Source organism: Carcharodon carcharias, chromosome 10, assembly GCF_017639515.1.
Source record: "Carcharodon carcharias isolate sCarCar2 chromosome 10, sCarCar2.pri, whole genome shotgun sequence".
In the NCBI taxonomy this organism is placed as follows: domain Eukaryota; kingdom Metazoa; phylum Chordata; class Chondrichthyes; order Lamniformes; family Lamnidae; genus Carcharodon; species Carcharodon carcharias.
In genome coordinates this window covers 35,999,136-36,020,334 of record NC_054476.1, presented here as the reverse complement: position 1 = coordinate 36,020,334, position 21,199 = coordinate 35,999,136, and the positions used below count along the sequence as shown (strand labels likewise).

Genomic DNA, 21,199 nt, shown 5'->3' with positions numbered 1-21,199 from the left:
GGACGTTTTCAGAATGGGAGGTTGTTGTGATGGGAGTGGTTTGCTGGGGGTGGGGGGGGTCATTTTTTGGGTCTCATAAGAACATAAGAAATAGGAGCAGGAGTAGACCATTTAGCCCCTCGAGCCTACTCCGCCATTCAATAAGGTCATGGCCGATCGTCTTGTGTTTCGATTTCCACATTGCCATCTAACCCCAATAACCTTTGATTCGCTAACAAGCATCTATTTACCTCTGTGCTAAAAATATTCAATGACCCCAGTTCCACCACCTTTAGAGTTCCAAAGTCGCACAACTGTCAACAAATTTCTCCTCGTCTCTGTCCTAAAAGGGCAACTCCTAATTTTAAAATAGTGCCCCACTATTCTGGACTCACCCACGAGAGGAAGCATCCTTTCCACGTCCATCTTGCCATTCAGGATCTTGTATATTTCAATCAAATCACCCCTCAATCTTCTAAACTCCAGTGGAAACAAGCCCAGTCTGTCCAACCTTTCCTCATAAGACAACCCACTCATTCCAAGTATCATGCTGACTCTTTCCGATTGCCTTGAGCTCTTCTAAATGCCCAGCTATAACCTCCTTAATGATTGATTCTAACAACTTCCCCATGACAGATATCAAGCTAACTGACCTATAGTTTCCTGTTTTCTGCCTCCCTCCCTTCTTGGATAGAGGGGTTATATTTACTACTTTCCAGATTGATGGAACCTTTTCAGATCTATTGAATTTTGGAAAATTAACACCAGAGCATCAACTACCTCATTAGCCACCTCTTTTAAGACCCTATGTCTCCGGAGGCAGACTTGCCAGCCCGCAGCTCCATCAGTTTGTTCAGTACCTTTTCCCTAGTGATTTCAATTTCACCAAGTTCCTCTCTCCCACTTACCACCTGATTTGCAGTTATTACTGGAATGTTTTTGTATTCTCTATAGTGAACACAGAAGCAAAATATTTGTTCATTTCTTCTGCTATTTCCTTATTATCTACTATTAACTACCCCCACTGTCACTCTCTAGAGGATCAACATTCACTTTACTTTTTTCCTTTTTAAATACCTGTAGAAACTCTTGCTATCCGTTTTTGCATTTCAAGCTAGCTTCCTCTCAAACTCGAATTTCTTTTTCCTGATTTAACCTTTTAATCATTCTCTGATGTTGTTTATAATATGTCCAATCATCTGTCCTGCTACTCATCTTTTCTGAGTTGTATGCTTTTTCCTTTAGTTTGATGCTTTCCTTAACTTCTTTAGTAACCACGGATGGCAGGTCTTCCCTTTAGAATTGTTCTTTATAATAGGAATGTACATATTCTGAATACTCTGAAATAGCCCCTTAAATATCCACTGCTTCTCTATTGATCTATCCTCTAGCCTAGTTTCCCAGTTCACAAGCTAGCTCAGTTTTCATCCTGGCATCGTTGCCCTTTATTTAAGTTTGAAGAAACTAGTCTTAGACTCACTCTTCTCCCTCTCAAACTGGATGTAAAATTCAATCATATTATGGTCGCTGCTACCTAAGGGTGCCTTTGCTCTGAGGTTATTAGTTAACCCTGTCAAGTTACACTACCAAGTCTAACATAACCTGCTTTCTGGTTGATTCCAATCTGATTTTTCCAGTTTACGTGTAGATTAAAATCACCCATAATTATTGTTGTTCCTTTATAACAAGCACACACTTTTTTCTTGAATGCATTACACTGTGGCTACTGCTAGGGAGCTTGTAGACCATTCAAATTAATTACTTTTTTCCCCTACTATTCCTCATCAGCACCCAACCAATTCTACATTTTGACCCCCTGAACCAAGGTCATCTCTAACTCTTGCACCAATGCCCTCTTTGATTAACAGTGCTACCCCTCCACCTTTACCTAGCTTCCTATTCTTCTTGAATGTCATGTACCATCAATATTAAGGACCCAATCTTTGCCATCTTGCAGCCACGTCTTTGTAATTGCTGTCAGATCATATTTATTTATTTCAATGTGGGCCATCAAATCATTTACTTTGTTATGAATGCTAAGTGCATTCAGATAGAGAGCCTTCAATTTTGTCTTTTTGTTACCTTTGTAACATCTTGTCTTGACTGTTGATGTATCCTTAGGTTTTTTCTCTCTGTCCCTTCCTGTCATTCTCTGACCCTCATTTCTCATATTACTATTTTGCTCTCCTGTCCTGACTCTACACCTTGAATTGCTACCTCTACCCAGGCTTGACCCCTCACCACTCTTGTTTAAAGCCCTCTCTACTTCCCTGGTTATGCGATTTGTGATTTATATAGATTTATAATCTATATTAATCATCTGGATGAGGGGATAGAGTGCAATGTATTCATTTTTATGGACAATATAAAGTCACATGGGAAAGTACACTGTGAGGAGAACACAGAGATATGGGGGATAGAGACAAGTGATTGGATGAGAAGATGGCAGATGAGTTATAATGTGGGGAGGTGTGAAATTATCCATTTTGATTGGAAGTGTGGAGAAACGGAACATTCTTTAAATGGTCGGAGTGGGTAAAATGATGGTTAATGGAGTTCAGTGTAAGAGAGTTTGAGATCATCCACTTTGGATCTGAGAACAAATTGGAATATTTTGGGAATGATGAGAGGCTAGGAACTGCAGAGGAGGAAAGATTTTGCTGATCACTAAAAGCTGGTGCAGTGGACACACACATCACACCAATGACAGATATGTGGTATTTGGGATGAAAGCTCCTGGAACCAAGCAGAGTGGGCAACCTGAACATACAGATGCAAGCACAGGTGTGGACACAGGTATGTAGAATTACACATACACACTCTGGTACAAGTGCAATACAAGTCTCTTCAAGACAACTGACTTTGTGTTCTACATACATCGCAGCAGAAAGAAAATAATTTTTTGAAATGTAAAACAAAATGTTGGTATCAGTCAGCACTTGCAACTCACGTTTTAACGTTGAGGTCGAGTTGCCAGAACTAATTTTTTAAAAAAAGGCAAATTTTCACATTTTAGATGCCAATCTAGGGGTCTGCTTTTACATCACAAGTTTTCCATTTTTATTTTCTCCTGTGAATACCCTTCATTATAATCATTCCTCTCAGCACATGCGCACACATATGTATGTGTGTGTTTCTCGTTAATGTTGTCTTCCTATACTCCTCATCTCTCGATCAATCTATCCGACAGCCTATTCCACTGTTTGTGACAGAGGCTGCGTTGATCTACAGTACAGGAAAGACAAATGGAGATTCTGTAAAGACCATGTCAGTAACAGCATTAAGGAGGATCGAACATAGATTACCCTAGATTACCTAGCTATCTCTACACAAAAAGTGGAGAAGATTTCTTCAGGCATGCTCAATTTCTTGGCTTGCAAATCGCATCTGGTTTACACTGAGGGAAACAATTGGTCAACATATTGGAAAAGCTGACCAGAGATGAATTGTCACTTATGGTTTAGTCCTTCTATTCAACAGTTGCCAACTTGATCCTTCTACAGAACTTCCTCCTTATCGCTGAGGGAATACCGCTTGGCTGGTTGCAGAGAAAATTCATCCCTGATGCTCTTGGATTTATTATAGTCAGGATCTCTCCCCTTCAATGTTGGCGCAATGGAATTAAGTGCAGAGCCTTCCAACAGCTGGAGATGGGCTCAAACCCAGTTGTCCTGTGTTAATGCCAGCTAGAAACAGCAGCTGTCACATTCTTCAACAATCTGGAGATATTATGCAGAAGTAAAGCCTTCCATAGACATTCTCCTGACTGGAAGCTGACTTCACACAGTTTTGATTCCTGTAAGCCTTCTTCTTGCACGCAGAGCTCTGATTGAGCAGTAAACCAGTCACTGAGCAAGTCACGTTTCCACACGCTGGACAATAACGTAACCTTAAAATTACAGTTCAGGGGTGAAGTCAGGAAGCACTTCTTCACACAAAGGGTAGTGGAAGTCTGGAGCTCTCTTTTTTCCTCAAAAAGCTGTTGAGGCTGGGGGTCAATTGAAAATTTCAAAACTGAAATTGATAGATTTTTGTTAGGTAAGAGTTACAGGATCCAGTTGGGTAATTGGGGTTAAGATACATATTAGCCATAACCTAACCAAATATTAGTATAGGCTGAAGGCGCTGAATGCGCGTGCACCCCCCCCCCCCCCCCCCCCCCCCCCCCGGTTCCATACCAGGCCTCCACTTCTCTCCTGGCAACTGTTGGGCAGATTTGTCAAGTTGTCCTTATTCTAGTCACAATATGGTGCCAAGAAGATCAAGTTATTGATTTGAGAAGCTTTCAGGGCTATGGGGAAAGAGTATGGAGAGACTACTTCAGTAGCTCTTTCAAAAAGCTGGCACAGGCATGTTGGATGACCTGAATGATCTTCCCCTGTGCTATTACAGGGGGAAAATGCACTTGTACAGGTAAATGTCAGAATCGTACTAGGCTATGCAGAAAGTTGCTCAATCGAGTGGGCTGCAATTTTATTTTCTTTATTCTTTCATGGGATCTGGGCATCAGGGGCAAGGCCCATCTCTAATTGTCCTTGAACTGGGATGTTTACTTGGCTGTTTCAGAGGGCAGTTCAGAATCAATCACATTGCTGTGGAGTCGCCTATATGCCAGACAGGGTAAGGCTGACAGATTTCCTTCCCTAAAAGACGTTAGTAAACCAGATGGGATTTTTACAACAATCAATGATCATTTCATGGTCACCATTATTAAGACTAACTTTACGTTCCGGGTTTGTTAATTGCATTTAAATTCCACCAGCTGCCATACTGGGATTTGAACCCATATCCCCAGGGCATTTGCCTGGGCCTCTTAATTGTTAGTTCAGTGACAAGACCACTACGCCCTCATTGCCCCTTTAAATTCTTGCAATGATTTTCTTAAAGGAAGAAAGAAAGACTTGCAATTCTATAGCACCTTTCCCTACCCAAGATATTCCAAAGTATTTTGCAGCTAGTGAAATACTTTTGAAGTGTAGACACTTTTATAATGTAGGAAGCACAGCAACCAATTTGCACACAGCAAACTCCAACAAACATTTTGCCAGCACACTAAGGAAAGCTCACCTGTGCTTCTTCAAATAGTGCTGTGAGACCTGTTGCATCTGCATGAGATGGAAGAAGGGGCTTTGGTTTAAAGTCTCATCTGAAAGACATCCACTCTGACTGGGAGTGTCAGCCTTGATTTTGTGCTCAAGTCTTTGGAGTGGGACTTGAACCCACAAACTTCTGACTCTGAGCTGAGAGTGCTAACCGCTGAGTAGTGTGAGATTTCTACAGTTACTTTCAAGAGGGTCCTAGCCATTTCAGGTGAATGTATTCACCTTTCTCAAAATAGTAATTACAAAGTAATCTCACAGGGACCTGTTTAATTTGTTACTAATATCACGCAATATAATTTCGATGCATCTGTGTCACTATTGAGCAATTCACTTCTGCACAAGTTGGGGAGAGAATTTTATTTGTCTGGTCCTAGGTCTGAGCATCTTTTGACTGTATTTTTTGTTTGATGTCTGTAATTGATCAGTTATTGAAGCTCAGATTTTCTGATGCAAGATTTCCCACCTGGTCACGTGCTTGAGTGTGAAAGTACTGCTCTTATTGTTTAACATCAAAGTGTTGACCAATTGTGTGAAGCCTCCTTTATTGAGACGCAGTGTAAGATAGTGCTGTTAACTTTTGTCTTTATGGTTTTGAGGTGTTCATATGAAGAGTCTGGTGGCCATTCTCCATCTGTTGGTTGCAGTTTCCCAATACTTCAGGGCACCGATTCGACTCCCAGACCACGTCTCTGTTCAAGTGGTGGTTGTCCAGGTAAATGACTACAAGAAAAGAAATGTCTGAAAAGTGTCACGTTTAATATTGAAACAGTTAAGATATACAATTGACCTGTGAATTTTCTGGAACAGAGTGAACATGAGATGAGTTTTAGGGTCAGAAGGGCTGACTTTAAGTTCTGATAACAGCAGAAAGCATCAGGAAAATGAATCAGTCGCCCATTAGGTCATGTGAATCAAGTGATCAGTCAAATGTCAGATTCTGCAATTGCTGAATGTTATCAGCACTGCGACGTATATATTTTAACGCATTTATACTGGATCAGTGAAAGTGTGTATCAAAGGCAAAGGCTTAAATGAAAATAACTTATAGATAACACTTAATGTTAGTTTTTAAAAAACAAACAAACAGCAAGTTGAATTTATACAGTGTCCTTAACGTAGTAAAACATCTGAAGGCACTTCATAGAGCATTACACATAAAAAACAAAATTTGACACCAAACCACAAAAGGAAATATTTGGACAGGTCGCCAAAGGTTTGAGTGAAGAGGTAGGTTTTAAAGAGTGTCTTAAAGGAGAAGAGAGAGGAGGAGAGGTTTAGGGAAGGAATCCCAGAGCTTAGGGTCCAAGCAGCTGATGGCATGACCACCAAGGAAGTGCTGGATGACCAAGAGGCCAGAATTGGAGAAACGCAGAGATAGAATTATAGAATCTTGCAGCACAGAGGAGGCCTGTGCTGTCTCTTTTGAAAGAGCTATCCAATTAGTCCCACTCCCCAGCTTTTTCCCCATAACCCTGTAGATTCATCCACCTGCATGCCCAATTGCCTTTCAAAAATTCTTATGGGGCCTATTTCTTTTCAGGTAGTGCTCTCAGATCTCACCAACCCCGGCCAAGAGAAGATTTCTCCCTATTTTCCCTCTAGTTCCAATTTTCAATCTCTGATGTCTGGCCGCTGACCCATTTGTCCCAGATGCTCTATCAAAAGCGCACATTTTTAATACTTCTGTTATGTTCTTGCCTTGGCATTCTCTGCTGTAAGGAGAACAGCCCCAGCTTCTCCAATCTCTCCACGTAACAGAAGTATATCATCCTGGGATCATTCTAGTAAATATCCTCTGCACCTTCTGGCTAAAGTGTGGTGCCCAAAATTGCACTCACTACTCTAGCTGATGCCTAACCATTATATGTAAAGGTTCAGTGTGTCTCCTTTGTATTCAGTGCCCTTACTTTCAAAACCCTAGGCTATTTCTGAACCATCTTAAGTACTTGCCCTGCCACCTTCAAGGGTTTGTGAATATACAGTCCAGGTCCTACTGTTCTTGCACCCCACCCCTCATACAGTAGTACTATTTAGATTATGCTGCTTTTCTATTTTTCTCCCAAAGTGCATCACTTCACACGTATCCACATTAAATTGCTTCTGCCATGTGTCTGCCAATTTCACCAGCCTCTCTATGTCCTCCTGAAGTCTATTACTATCCTGTTTGCTATTTGCTACATTGTCACATTTTACATCATCCTCAAACCTCAAAATTCTCTAGATTTGTTTGATGTCTCAAAGATGAGATCTTGAGTCTTGTATGTTTAAACATGAGCCATTTATTGCTAATCTTTAACTATGTACAGATCCCAGTTAATGTCATGCATGGTGCTGCTCCCATGCAGGTAGACTGTTTCCATTTCGCAAATGGAACCTTCATTTCCACTTGTTTCACAATCTCAGCCAAACATTTGTTTGCTGTTTTATTTTCAGATCATTTTGAAGCTTATGAATATTTTCATTAAGCTCAGCTTTTCCTCCTTCCTAGTTCCTTCAGTGTCAGTTTTACATTTTCTAATTTTATTTCTGTCTTTTCTTCCTCTACAACAGAACTTTGTCCTGGTCTTTCATTTTGGTTTCAGGCCAGGTCTGTCTCCGGTGAAGTGTTGACTCAGTTCTATAATTGTGCTACTCATGGCTTCATTATCTGCTCGCATGTTGGAATGGCCAATGGCTTTTCCTTTCAATGCCTCCTCATTTTCATCTGCTTCTTCAGTCTGTTTCTTGTAGCTTTTGGCTTGCTCCCGGAATATTGAACATTGCTGAGTATTCCCTGAGAACTGGTTCTTCAACTTATTCTTCGTAACTTTCCAGAAGAATAAACTTTGTCCTAGGGCATTCTTGAAACATGTGAAGAACTTTCAACTGGCTTTTCTTTTCTTTGCGAAGCTTGCATGCTTCATTTCCTATAATTCAACAGAGTCTCTCAAGTTTCGTCTGCTGTTCTTCCATTCTTCTTTTTAAGACCATCTTCATTTCTTCATGTTGCTGAATGGCTATGCATTCCTTTGGCATCTGATCTTGAAGGGCAAGCAATTGTTTCTTTCAATTGTTTATTTTCTTGTTGACATCTTCCTAACTCACTCTGGACTTCAATGCATCATCTTGTTGCTCCTGATAGTTCCAACGCAGCTTTTTCTGAAGTGATATTCAACATCCTTTTTAGCTCTTCATGTTTTCCCCTGGCTACATATTGATTCTTTGAGCAATCTTTCAGTGATGCAACTTCTTTCCCTGCCTGCTGTTATGCCTGGCTGTACATCTGGTTGAGTTTTCGCAATTCCTGCTTTGATTTGTCAACAGTGGAATTGGTTATTTCCTCCTGCTACCTTTTGTGTCATCTCTGAAATTTGATTGTTCAGACCCCAAACAGCTTGGTTCTTTGAAGACTTCAGTTTACCGTGCGTTTTCAGAGGTATATACTCAGCTTGAATCTTGAGCTTCAAATCTTCCAGCTCAGCTCTGATGTGAATATATTCCTGTAGAACAGCTTCATTTTCAAAAAACTTTATTTTAAGCCTTTTGGCTGCTGCTTAGCCATTTTTTTCTTCTGCACTAAACTCTTCGGCTCATGCATTTTATTACACAGACATGGTCGGCAACCATCTTGTGGTTTACTTGAATATTGTCCCCATTGCTCAAGGGTCTTCTGTCTCCCTCACCCTAGGGTCTTTTGTTGCCCTCTGCACTTTATTGGGAGTCGTCCTCTCTCTGGGGTTTCTTGTTGCCCTTGGCAGTTTATTGGGAGAGTGCTAGACCTTCCAGGGTCTGCGCTGTCAACAACTTGGAGCTTAAAATATTTATCAAATCCTTTTAATATCTCAGCAAATGTTATTGATTATTGATCCATACATTGACCATGGAGTACCAGCAGATGGACCAAACAGGAATAAAAACTTGTCCTTCTTCTGATTCCTTATTTAATCCTGTAAATTAAAAATTGTCTTCTCTAAGACTCTCACTCATTGATCTGATTTAGCCCTTCCCTTAGCCAAAATATGTCTGGCTCTTTTAATTTTCTGTCCATAGCCTTAAAGAGGCCAAGAATTAAAACGGCCATCTGTGCAATTTCTTTTTAAAATCAGGCTGTCTGCAGCTGTCAGTTTTCTTTGCGATTCCCGTGCTTTTTGAATCTCTCCCCACCCCACCCCAGCAATCAGCTGCTTCATTTTTTAAAATAAACTTTTTTTCTGTAAGTTTTGTTTTAACTTTTAAACTTTCAAGACTGCCAACTCTGTTTTTTTTCTTTAACAAGAAGCCTGGGGACCCAACTGAAAGGGGATTCCTTTTCCAAACTCTGCAAGGTTTTTTTTTCCTTTTTTTTAAAAAAAAAACTCTGCAGGAGCTTTTAAAACAGCAGCAATTCCTTCCTCTACAAGAAACCAGAGACCAGACTGAAAAGGTCCCATTTCTCTTAAACTCTGCAGGCTTTTCCCTTTTCATTTTACTGTGCTCTGCAGGTTTCTCTTTCTCACTCTGCAGTTTTTTCTCTGCTCTGTCTGCCTTTTTTTGCAGGTTTTTTTTAAACTTGTAGCTGGCTTCCAGCTTCTGTAATCTGTTGAGACCGCCACCTATTCTACAATGTAAGTGCAGCTTTTTTGTAATTTTGCTCACCATCTTGTGCACTGACCAGGTTCCTTGACTGTGTGTCACTCAGGGTCCTGCAGGTTTTTTTTTTTTGCGAATTTTCTCACTTGTCTTGTGATTGGACCAGGCTTTTTTTCTTTTTTAACTCTGCATCACTTCAGGTCTCGCAATGGACTTCCACTCACTCTGGTGGACTCCTCAACTTCTAAGTCTGTAGTGAAGCTTCTTCAATTGTTTCTTTCATTTTTCTTCTTAGGTGCACGTCTCCCTAGTCTGGCTTCAGCTTCTTTTAGTTTTTCATATCTTGGGATTCTTTTCTGGGTTCATCATTTAAAATGCTGCCTTTCATATCACACCACGTTGTGTTATGGGTTTGTTTGATGTCTCAGTGATAAGATCGTGAGGCTTGTATATTAAAATGTAAACCATTTATTGTTAATCTTTAACTATGTACAGATCCCAATTAATGTCATGCTTGGTACTGCTGTCATGCAGGTAGGCTGCTTCTAGAGTGTTCTCTTAGTCTATTACCATGTGACTCTTCATCATATCGTGGATGGAGCTATTCTCCAGCCCACATTAACCCTTGCTCTGCTCAGCACATTTACATTATTGTGGCATGCACAACATCACACAACAATACCCAAGTCCAGATCATTTACAAATGACTAGTAAACCAATCCCAGGGGGATGGGGGGTGGTGGATGGAGGTGGGAGCATCACTGCATACTTGGGGGGATGTAGGGCTGAAGGGGGTTACAGAGATAGTGAAGGATTAACCACGGGCAGATTGGAAAATGAGGATGAGAGTTTTAAAATTGAAGTGTTGCTGGGCCAGAAACCAACATAGGTCAATGTAGGTGATGGGTGAATGGAATTTGGTGTGCGTTATGGACAACAGAGTTTTGGACGAGCTGAAGTTTAACTGGGTGAATGACAAGAGTGCATTGGAATGGTCTGGTGTTAAAGGCAGTGTAGATTAGGGTTAACTCTGTGCTTTACAGGATAACCAAGTTTCAGTTTAATTTCCATAGCTATCTATATGGAAACAAAAAAAACAGCTGGTTGCTTCAAGGACTTATTTTTAAAAAAGTATTTCTTTCCCACAGAAAAGAGAGGGAATTCTGCAGTCTCGACATATCCAAGAAGAAATCACTGGCAATACTGAGTATGTAAATGCAGTTGTTCTTCAGTCGTCCTGTAATCGAACACAGATGTAGGAGTTTGAAATTTGATTGTTAATCTGTGTTTTGTTAACTGTGTGAGGAGCTCAGCAGTTTCTGCAATAGCCAAGGAAAATAGAGCTGCCAGTATTCAAAATCTCACAGTAAATCAAAACCCCCTCCGAAAGGAAAGCTGCTGAGAATGGATGTTTTGAAAGGTTTTCAGTAATTCCCAGAAAAGTTGTCCCAGGAGCACTGCAGCAGGGTATTTTTAGGCTGCCTTTCCGCTTGCTTCCTCCCCACCCCTGTCTCACCGTACAGTCATAAAAGGGGCTGCACCTTCTCCCCGCAAATTAGTTGCGTTGAATTAAAATGTGGAGCTTGCTCTTGATTTTTCTTTCACTGGCTTGAGCCAGCATAAACCCCAAGCCTGGGGAAAGAATTTGGTGGTGAGCTACCGCCTTGAACCGCTGCAGCCTGTGTGGTGTAGGTACATCTGCAGTGCTATTAGGGAGGGAGTTCCAGAACCATGACTCACGTGAGGAAGGAATTGCGATATATCTCTAAGATGCATGTTTAGTGCAGCTAGTTGACATTAGCCAGATACATCACCATTGTAACCTGTTCATTTAGACTTCGAGAAGCTGGGATTGTTCCACTTTAAAATACTATCAACATCCTGGGGGTTACCATTGACCAGAAACTGAACTGGGCCGGCCATATAAATACTGCGGCTACAAGAGCAGCAGGTCAGAAGCTGGGATTTCTGTGGCGAGTAACTCAACTCCTGACTCCGCAAAACCTGCCCACTGTCTACAAGGCACAAGTCAGGAGTGTGATGGAATACTCTCCACTTGCCTGGATGAGCGCAGCCTGTTTGAACGGCACCCCATCCACCACCTTTAAAAATTCACTTCCTCTGCCGCCAATGCGGAGGGCTGGATTTTACGTGCCTGGCTGCATATGTTTTCGGTGGGCACTTAAAATAGAATGAGTGTTCACCCCACCACCTTCCCACCAACTCCCAGAGCCCACCCCCATGACACGGTAGGTGGGCGGGCACAAAAATCAGCATCCAGGGTAATTAGGAATGGGAAACAGATGCTGGCCTCCCCTAGCCGGTGGTGCCCATGTCCCATGAAAGAATGAGAAAAGAAGTTGAAAGGGAGATTTAATAGAGGTGTTCAAAATTAGGGAGGGTTTTGATGGAGTAAATAATGGGGCAAATTGGATAAAAACTTGCAAAAGGAAAATTTGCAGGGCTATGAAGCAAGAGCAGGGAATTGGAACTTTCAAATTGCTGGCACAGGCACAGTGAGCTGAATGGTTTCCTCCTGTGTTGTGTGGCCCTGTTCCAAGATTCATCCAGCTGTGACGGCCTCGAAGATAATTTAAAACTGCCTCAGACATGGCAGTTCAACGGCAGTTTACTTCAACTGAAATACATGGTGGCTAATAACCATACCCCACCTCAAAATGGGCTTGGCAAGCCTACTGATGGCACCTCAGATCCTTTCCCTCACTTGTAACAGACAGGCCACCTCCCTTTTTAGTATTGGAGAGGATAGAGCGTAGTCCATATGTAGACTGTCTGTAAGTGTTGCGCCCGTTGTAGGGACAGGAGCGAAACATTTGAGCCACTTGAGCCTGTTCTGCTGTTCAATTAAATCATAAGCTGGTCTATGGGCGGAATTGTCCCAGATTTGCACTAACTGTGGTAGCGGGCTTGATAAAAGACGTTTCATCTGCCAACAGCAATGGCAGATTTTCGCGCCATATGGTTCCCTTCCTGGCTTGTCCCGCATTATTACTAATACATTCACGGGAAACATACCAGATTGCTGGTGGATGTTCTTGGATTTGCCTACCATGTCATGACCTCAGCGCTTCCTTGCTCCAGCCTAAAGTCTAATGACCAGGACTGCTCCAGGTAACCGATGGCCCCAAAAGCAAAGAAGACAGCAACCCCCAAATTTAGTGATGCCTCTCCGGGACACCTGCTGGATGCAGTGGGGGCTGCCGCAATGTCCTCTACCCCCACTCTGGCTGCAGGAGGTCCACCAAAATCACCAATCCAGTGTGGGGGAGGGGCGGGGGCAGCGGCAGTCAGTGACATGGGAGAACAGAGGAGGTCAGCCATCCAGTGCAGGAAGAGGACGAATGATCTCATCTGTTCTGCCAGGATAAGTCAACCACCTTCTCACTCTAAACTCTCAGACTCACAAACCCACAGGGATCTCAAACCTCAAGGACAACACCACTAACGCTATTACACACCCTCAAATCTCCAATAGGCTCATATCCTCTGGAGCGCGAGTCCTCACCAGTCCATGTCTCCGCTCACCCCACAAACATGCCACGCAGTGCCATGTGTCCTGCTCTCACACTCTCCATCTGTTTTCATGCAGGAGAAGCTGGCTCACAACAGCAGGGAGAGGTCCCAGACCTGGGGGTGGATTGGCCCACATTAGGCCCCTCACTCTGAGGAGCGTGCCATCGTGCTGACTGGTGAGGATGTGGGCCATGCCTGTTGCAACGGAGAGGTTGGCAGTGAACACCCATGTGTGGATCCTGCCCCAGATCCTCCTCCTCCTCCTCCTCAACGCAACTGTGAGTGCTCCCTCTCCTGTTTTAGACTCTGCTGCCCTGCATTAATTATCTCTATTTTGGTTCATAGGGAGATCTGCCAAGTGACTGACGTCCTCAGCCAGTCAGTCCCTCAGCTCCATCCAGGTTCTCACCTCCCACCAAGAGGACACCTCCTCCATTGAAGAGCTAGAAATAAGCAGCCTGGAAGAACCATCACAGCGCTTACCCACACCCTTCACCAATGCAGAGACACACACCTCAGTTGGACCTAGATCTAGAGCAGGTTCAGGTTCGCAAACTGGTGGTCACCGCAAGGACACTTGTCTGCAACAGGAGGAGGCAGTTTCGGTCGAGCTCCCCAGCAATTGGAGGGCTGCTGGGAAAGAAGAATCTGAGAGGTATGAGTCAGATGGTGAGCCTCTGGATTTGGCTTTCCAACTCATCATGGAGAGTAAACAGAAGGCAGGGGAAAATCACACAGAGCTGTTGGAAGCCCTCAGCAGAGTGGCACGCACGTTGGAGGAGTGGCTCCGCCTGCTCTCCAGTGAAGTGGTGCCCATATGTGCGCACATGGAGGTCTCCATGGGAAGGATGGCAGGACACCATGAAGAACCGGGTCCAGCAGAACACAGAGATGCGAGCAGACCTGCACTCCATCGCGGGAGCCATGGATGAGTTCCTGCAATGGCAACGCGAGAAGGAAACTGGGCACCTCGCCATCCCTCAACAAGTGCTGCTTCCCCTCAAGGAACCAGGCCAGGGCCCTTGGGCACCCAAAACTGAGGAGGAGCGGCAGCTGGATACCTGGGTCATCCATTTAGGAATCTCAGGGGTGTCTGCTCTCTCCGAGTTCCCTTTCCCTATGACCCCCCTCAACCTCGTCATCTGTCACCTTAGAGGGATCAGCTGGCCCACAGGAGGACGTCCAAAGCAAGCTGGGGCCCTCGAGGCCTCGGCTCTCCCAGAGGACGCATGCCAAAGTCATCAGAGGCAATGGCCAACCATTGCACAGGCTGTCACCACACCTGCTGCGGATGTCAGGGCAGCACCAAGAAGAAGTGGTAGGCTGAGAAAAGTTAGAAATTCTGATCACGAGTGATTGCACGGGTGAATACATTTGGTCACTTTATAATCTGAAAATATATTTGCTTTCACTGAACAATGTGTAATGTTGTCTTCTTAGTTTACAGGCTTTGTGAGCCTTCCCCCTACATCACCATGCTACCCCCCCCCCCCCCCACCCCCAACACACACTCGCAGTTCAGCTGCACGCAGCCAGACCACAGGTGATCCTGGAGGGAGAAGTGTGTGTGGCAGAGCCCTGGGCAAGCATTCTCCCGCACCAGCGGAGCCTTCATCAGTCACACTCCTCTCAATGTCCCGAGCATTTTCAGTGTTGCCTGCTGGGGTTCTCTTTAACTTGTCCACCTGAGCTGACCTCCATCTCTGTCCACCAACTGATCGTACTCCCATGCAGCACCTGTGCCCACCCAACACAAGGCTTTGCTCACTTTCGATTTGAGAAACATGGTAGTTGTCAAGTTTCTGATCAGCTCCCCTGTCCTTTCCCCACCCCCAGTCACTCCCATCCTTTTCCCCCCATCACATTCCCCCGGCGTCACCTCCCACCTCCCCAACGTTATCCTAAAGCCCAAGCCCTTGTCGTTCTAGGATGTCCAGGTGAATGTGCTTATTCCCTACCTTCTTGAAAATCCCACCTCCATCCATGTTGATGTCCCTGACCACCACCTCCTCCTCCATCCCACCCCCAGGGTCCATGTTTAGCTCCATGTCCCCACAAACTACCCTTGCGGTCGGCCCCTTCTACTGGTATTGACTCACCCTCACCCTCCCACCGGCTCCCTCTGGCCCCTCTCACACTCACCATTCCCCCCTAAGCCCACCCTGAATTCACTCCCCAGAAGGCATTAATTGGCTCCACAGACCCCTCTCTTTGCTTCTTCCAACACGTTCCTTCCACTGGACACCTTCCCACCACTCCAAACTTCCTCCCTTTAAACTTAACTCCCCTCAACACCAACACTTAACACTCCCCCCAAAACTCCACCCTTACACTGGCATCCCCCCACCCCCCTCCTCTGGACACTGGACACCTTGCCCCCACCCCCCCCCCGCCCCCCCCCCCCCCCCACCCCACACACACACACACACACACACACACACACACACACACCACCCCCCCAACCTTTTCAACTCACCTCCCTGACACCTTCATTCCCATCCTCCCGACGCCTTTTGTTCCCAACCTCACCACCCCCCCGATCCGGTACACCATCCCTTCCCACTCACAACTAGACCTTTCTCTCTTTTCCCCCCACCCACCGATCATCCATACCAGCCAATGGCGAAGCCCGTGGTTTCCGAAACATTAATGGAGACCATTGAAGATGGTGCGAGCCCATAGTGAAGTCTGTGAAGATCTGAAGCCTCAGCAAAGCTGCTGCGTGGAGACCCCCACCAGGCAAGAGCGGCTTTGCAGCGGAGCCATGTGCATGAGGATGCATGTTTCTCTCCAGGGTCCAGAGCTCTAGGGCCCCAGCATCATCATCTTGGATATCCACGATCTGAGCAAGGCCCTGCATGTCGTGCTTGTCCAGACGTGTTCTGGGCCAGCGTGTTTTCCTGCCAGCATAACGGTAAATTTGTTGTGGGAGATGATTCCTGTTGGGCCTTACTTTGAATCCCATCAGCAGGATGCAAATCGGGTTCACGCTGGCCTCCAGAGGGATTCGCAGTCCTCCATGGCGGGCACCATAGGACGATCCCACTGTAATTTCACTCTGGCGTGAAACCAATTTTTGGCCGCCTTGCCTTAATGCCTGCCATGATCCCACCTCCAATGGGAACGGTCGATTCCGACCTATATCTTGACTCTATTCACTTGCATTGGTTCCATAATAAAGAAACATTTGAATTTACAAAGCGCCTTTCACAATTTCAGCATATCCCAATGTACTTTACAATCAATGAAATATTTTTTGTAGTCATGTCACTATTGTCAGAATGTGGCAGTGAATTTTCACACAAGTTGCCCCAGGATCTTTTACATCAACCTAAGAAAGCAGACGGTTCTCAAAGTAATGTTTCATCTGAAAGATGACACCTCCAATGGTGCAGCACTCCCTCAGTACTGCACTGGGTGTGTCAGACTGAAATTTGAGCTCAAATCTCTGAAATGGGTTTGAATCACAACCTTCTGAACCTGAAGCAGGACTCCTACCCACATTAACACAAAACCTTTACCCAACAGAAGCCTGTTGATCTCGGTTTTGAAATTTTCAGGCCAAGCCAAGCCACAGCACTTGGATTCATATGGAGTAAGGAGCTCATTGCATTCCATCTCTTCTCAACCATTCACTGAATATTTTACAAAAATAAGTAATTTTGCTGGTGCATCCAATGCTTCAGCTTGTTTCATCTTAATCAGCATTTAAAAATGTTTTTGTTCCATTGGTTGCATTTCAGACATTTTATACTCAATGGAAGGCATAGTCTAGATTTTGAATGGGTCTAGTTTTAGTCTAGTTTCCATTCACCACTGGTCCCAGTTACCACTTTGCTCTTTTATTTTCTCTTCCACTTTTCCCCAGACTTTCATCTCTTAAGCTGTGGGTCCATTGCAATATTGAGGGTGTGCTTGCTACAAATGTGAACTCTGTATGATTGTTATATTTTAGGACTGTCTCTTCAATTTACGATAAAATGGCAGAATGAATGAAGTCATGTGACCTGTTCTAAATTCTGCCTGACAACAAGCTTTTGTGACGTGGTGGTTAAGGGGACCCAGGTTGCCTTATTGGGAAGAAGGTACAAGATATTCCTTCAACAATGACCAGAACAGCTGTGCAGACAGTGGATAAATTTTTAGTCTGCAAGTCTCAAAGAGAGGTGTTAAGAATGTCGGTCTTTATAAATGGTAATGTTTAATTTATCTATTTAATTCCAAGATAGAATGGAGTTGGGGGTTTAGAAGATAGTTAATCAGCAATTCTACCTGGATACAAGACCCATTATGATTCACATTGCCATGGAGATGGGCTTTGACAGAGCATGAGTTCATAACAAGCCATTCTAGCATTACCTTAGAGTTTTCTCAGATATCACTGAACCTAACAAAAATGGGTCAGTATGTAAAAATTTGAGAGAGTGTGAGCAAAGAGATAGTCTCTCTTGTTCACTGTGCAGAATGTGGGTGGGCGTTCTTGCTCAGATTGAAGAGAGAAAATTTGTGAAGATTTAAACGAGGCTGGAAGATTCACCTAGCTTTGCCTAGAGGGAAGAATCGCCAGGTTAACCCTCGCCATGAAAGTCATTTCTGGGATTAGAAATTACCTGGAAAAAGTAAAAGAAGTCAAACTATTGTTAGCTAAGAATAGCTTTAGATTGCTTCCTGGAGAAGGATGTATCCACTTAAGGAGCAATATTAAGTATAACCATGGAGGGGAATTTTTGGTCATTTTAAAAATTAAACGGGGGATCTTTTCTTCAGTTTAGAGTATAAGTTGCCAACTTAATGATTAGACAATTTTGCTTTTAGTTAGTAGATGTCTTAAAACTTTAAATCCTGGCGTGTGATCCTTCCAGTCAGCCACTGGAAATTCAAATATCTTTTTAAAAGTTATCGATCTCTATGGGGATCGTAACACACTGCATTGTTGGAGATACTGTCCTTCAAGTATTAACCCTGTATCCTTGCCTCAGTGACATGACCGATCTCATCTGGTTGCCCTCATGAGAATGTGGTGGTGCACCACCGCCTTGAACCATTGCAGCCCATGTTGTGTAAGTACATTCACGGTCCTGATGGGGAGTTCTAGGATTTTGACTGAACAATGATGAAGGCTTGGTGATATAGATCCAAGTTAGGCTTGTGTGTATTTTGGAACTTCCACTTTATGAAGTCTGCAGAATAATTATTCTGTGCCTAATTTCTAATATAGCATTTGTGTTTAATCACAGGGCTTTGTCAGGGAGACATGGTAAGTGTTCCATGAATTTCTGAATGGTGTTTGGGCTTTGCATGCTGGTTAATTGTATGTAATTGCTTCCTACTCTTTATCATGTTTGTGTCACTTTTTGAGTTACTTTGCCACAATGCTGGCGATGTGGCAGAGTACAATCCCCACCCATTCCCTACCTCAGATGGAAAAAAAATCGGAGGTTGGGAAATCCTGCCTCTCAGCTTCACTTCAAAGACAATGCTATGTGTGACCAATGCCTGGGGTGGTGTGCTAGTCCTGTTCATAGACTTGGAGGAAGTCCTATATCAGATTTTGGAAGGTTGAAGGGTGATCTAATTGAGGTGCTTAAAATGGTAAAAGGCTGTTCAGGGTGATGAGAAGAAGCACTTCAAAGCTCTTGAATTTCCTCCCTAAACCCCTCTGCCTCTCCACCTCTCTTGCCATTTATAAGATACACCTAAAACCTACCTCTTTACCATGTTTTTTTCAATTCTTTAATGGCATGTGGGTGTCACTGGCTAGGCCAGTATTTATTGCCCATCAGTAATTGCCCTTGAGAAGGTGGTGGTGGTGGTGAGTCGCCTTCTCGAGCCGCTGCAGTCCGTGTGGTGTAGGTACACCCAAGTGTTTGGTCACCTGCCCTAATATCTCCTTTTCCATTTCGGTGCCAGATTCCATCTAATTTATGCTTCTGTGAAGTGCCTTGAGCCATTGTTGAATTTTTCAGTTACAAAAGGGAGTTTTCTTTGTTCCATTATTTTATAATCCTGCCTGCACTCCCCATGTGTAACTCTATTCAATTTCTTTCAGAACGGGATGCCTTTGACACTCTATTTGATCATGCGCCAGACAAACTCAATGTTGTCAAAAAGGTTTGATATAATTTTGCCTGTTTGTCCTGTGAGCCATTGTGACTTTAGAACCTGATTTATAAACGGACGAAGGGCTGGTGCAGATTACTCGCTGAACAAAATATGCTATTAAATAATTTGGTGAATGTACGGAATGGATGCAGGTCTTTTATTTTCATGCCAGTGCTCAGACTCCCGTAGGCAATCGAAGGGTGGGATGCAGATGTGGAAATCAGACTCTTGAATCCCAGAGAATTCAGTCCTATTTATCTGTGTACTTCTCACTTGCTGATTTGGCCCATTTGAATTTTGATGCAAGCGGAGTTCAACAGTCAATTTTGACAGGCAATTCTATCAAAGCCACTGAGCTTGATCCTACTCCCATCTGATGTAGACAAGCACACACATGCTCATACGTGCACACGTGCAAGCAGATGCCTGTGCGAATGCTCAATCATTCTCTATACATGCACGCACACACATACACTCATGCATACACTAGTGCGCAAGTGCTCATGCACACCTGGACAAATGCACATGCTCATGCATACATGCATATGCAGACACGCCCCATCTTTTGAGCTGAGATTGTTAATGAATGGATCTTCCTTCTCCCTAACCTGTTAACAGTGCCTTCACTGCTATAGCACTAAAATTAGGGGTTTTGAGTGAGTCTTTCATTCCCAATATAGGTAATAAAACTTCTGGCAGCATAGTGGATTAAGTTAGGAGACTAATAATCCAAGAAAATGTGAATTCAAATCCCGCCTTTGCAGTTTGAAAATTTAAATTCAGTTTTTTGTTTTAAATCTGGAAATAAAAAACAGGGATCAGTAAAAATGAATATGAAGCTGTTGGCTCATTATAAAAACTAACTGATTCATGAACTTCCTAATCTGAAATCCTGACTTGATCTGGCTCTACATGTGATTCAGGATCCACAGCAATGTGGTTGACTCTTCACTGAAGTGACCCAGTAGGCCTTTCAACTGCAGCAAACCTGCTGTCAGGGGTTCAAGAAGATGGCTCACCACAACCACCTAAGGGCACCAGGGCAATAAGTGCCACCCTTGCCAGCAGTGCCACATCCCGAAAATGAATTTTTTATAAGTTCCTGAACTGGGCTGTTAGTTTAAAAAAAAACTTGTGTTGATAATGCACCTTTTGACCTCGGGATGTCCCAAAGTGATATTACAGTCAACTAAATACTTTTGAAGCATAGTCGCTGTTGTAGTGTAGGTAAACATAATGAAAAATTTGTGCACAGCAAGATCTCACAAATGGCAATATGATATTGACCAGGTCATTGGTTTTTAAGTATCAGATGGGGGATAGATATTGATAAGGCCACAGATATGCTGCCTGGGAAACATTGGGTTCCTATGCCTTTGCCAGTCCTGTTCATCTCCTGTATGGAACAGCATTAGAGGCTGGGGCTCATGTTATGCATCAGTACTCAGTAAATCACATCATACTGACAGAGGCCTCCAGTGTGCTGACAGGGTTAAAACAGTGTGAATGGAACTACCTGTTTTGAAACTTTTTGTTTTCTATCTGCAGACCCTGATCACATTCGTAAATAAACACCTGAACAAATTAAACCTGGAAGTTACAGAACTAGAGACACAGGTAAGTGGAATTTTGAACTCATAGGACAGATCGCGGTAGAGCAGGAGGTTACACAGAAGAGATATTGGATGCTGGCATGGGCTCGAGGGGTCAAATGGCCTCCTCTAGTTCCTTTATTGACAGAAACAATGCCTTCTGGCAAAATCCATCATCTCTGATGGGACATAGAACATGGTTACCATGGGATCCAGAGGCAGGGAGAGAAATCATTGGCCCTGGAGCTTCCCCTGTTTCTGGGCCCCTTATTCTCCCTTCCCCACTTCAACCCTCCCCCTCAATCATGCATGATATGTTTTTCTCTTTCAAAATTCACCAAT

The 21,199-nt window shown here is 43.8% G+C and overlaps 1 protein-coding gene across 2 annotated transcripts in view; it reads left to right on the top strand.

Annotated features, from left to right (window-relative positions):
- The window catches only part of LOC121283024 (alpha-parvin), a 103,054-nt gene that overhangs the window by 67,752 nt on the left and 14,103 nt on the right, over positions 1 to 21,199 (top strand). For both annotated transcript variants that reach the window (XM_041196948.1, XM_041196949.1), the window contains exons 6-10: positions 5,678 to 5,793; positions 10,778 to 10,836; positions 18,401 to 18,420; positions 19,213 to 19,274; positions 20,814 to 20,882. In XM_041196948.1, coding sequence (XP_041052882.1) covers positions 5,678 to 5,793; positions 10,778 to 10,836; positions 18,401 to 18,420; positions 19,213 to 19,274; positions 20,814 to 20,882 — 326 coding nt within the window. The remainder of the gene's footprint in view (positions 1 to 5,677; positions 5,794 to 10,777; positions 10,837 to 18,400; positions 18,421 to 19,212; positions 19,275 to 20,813; positions 20,883 to 21,199) is intronic.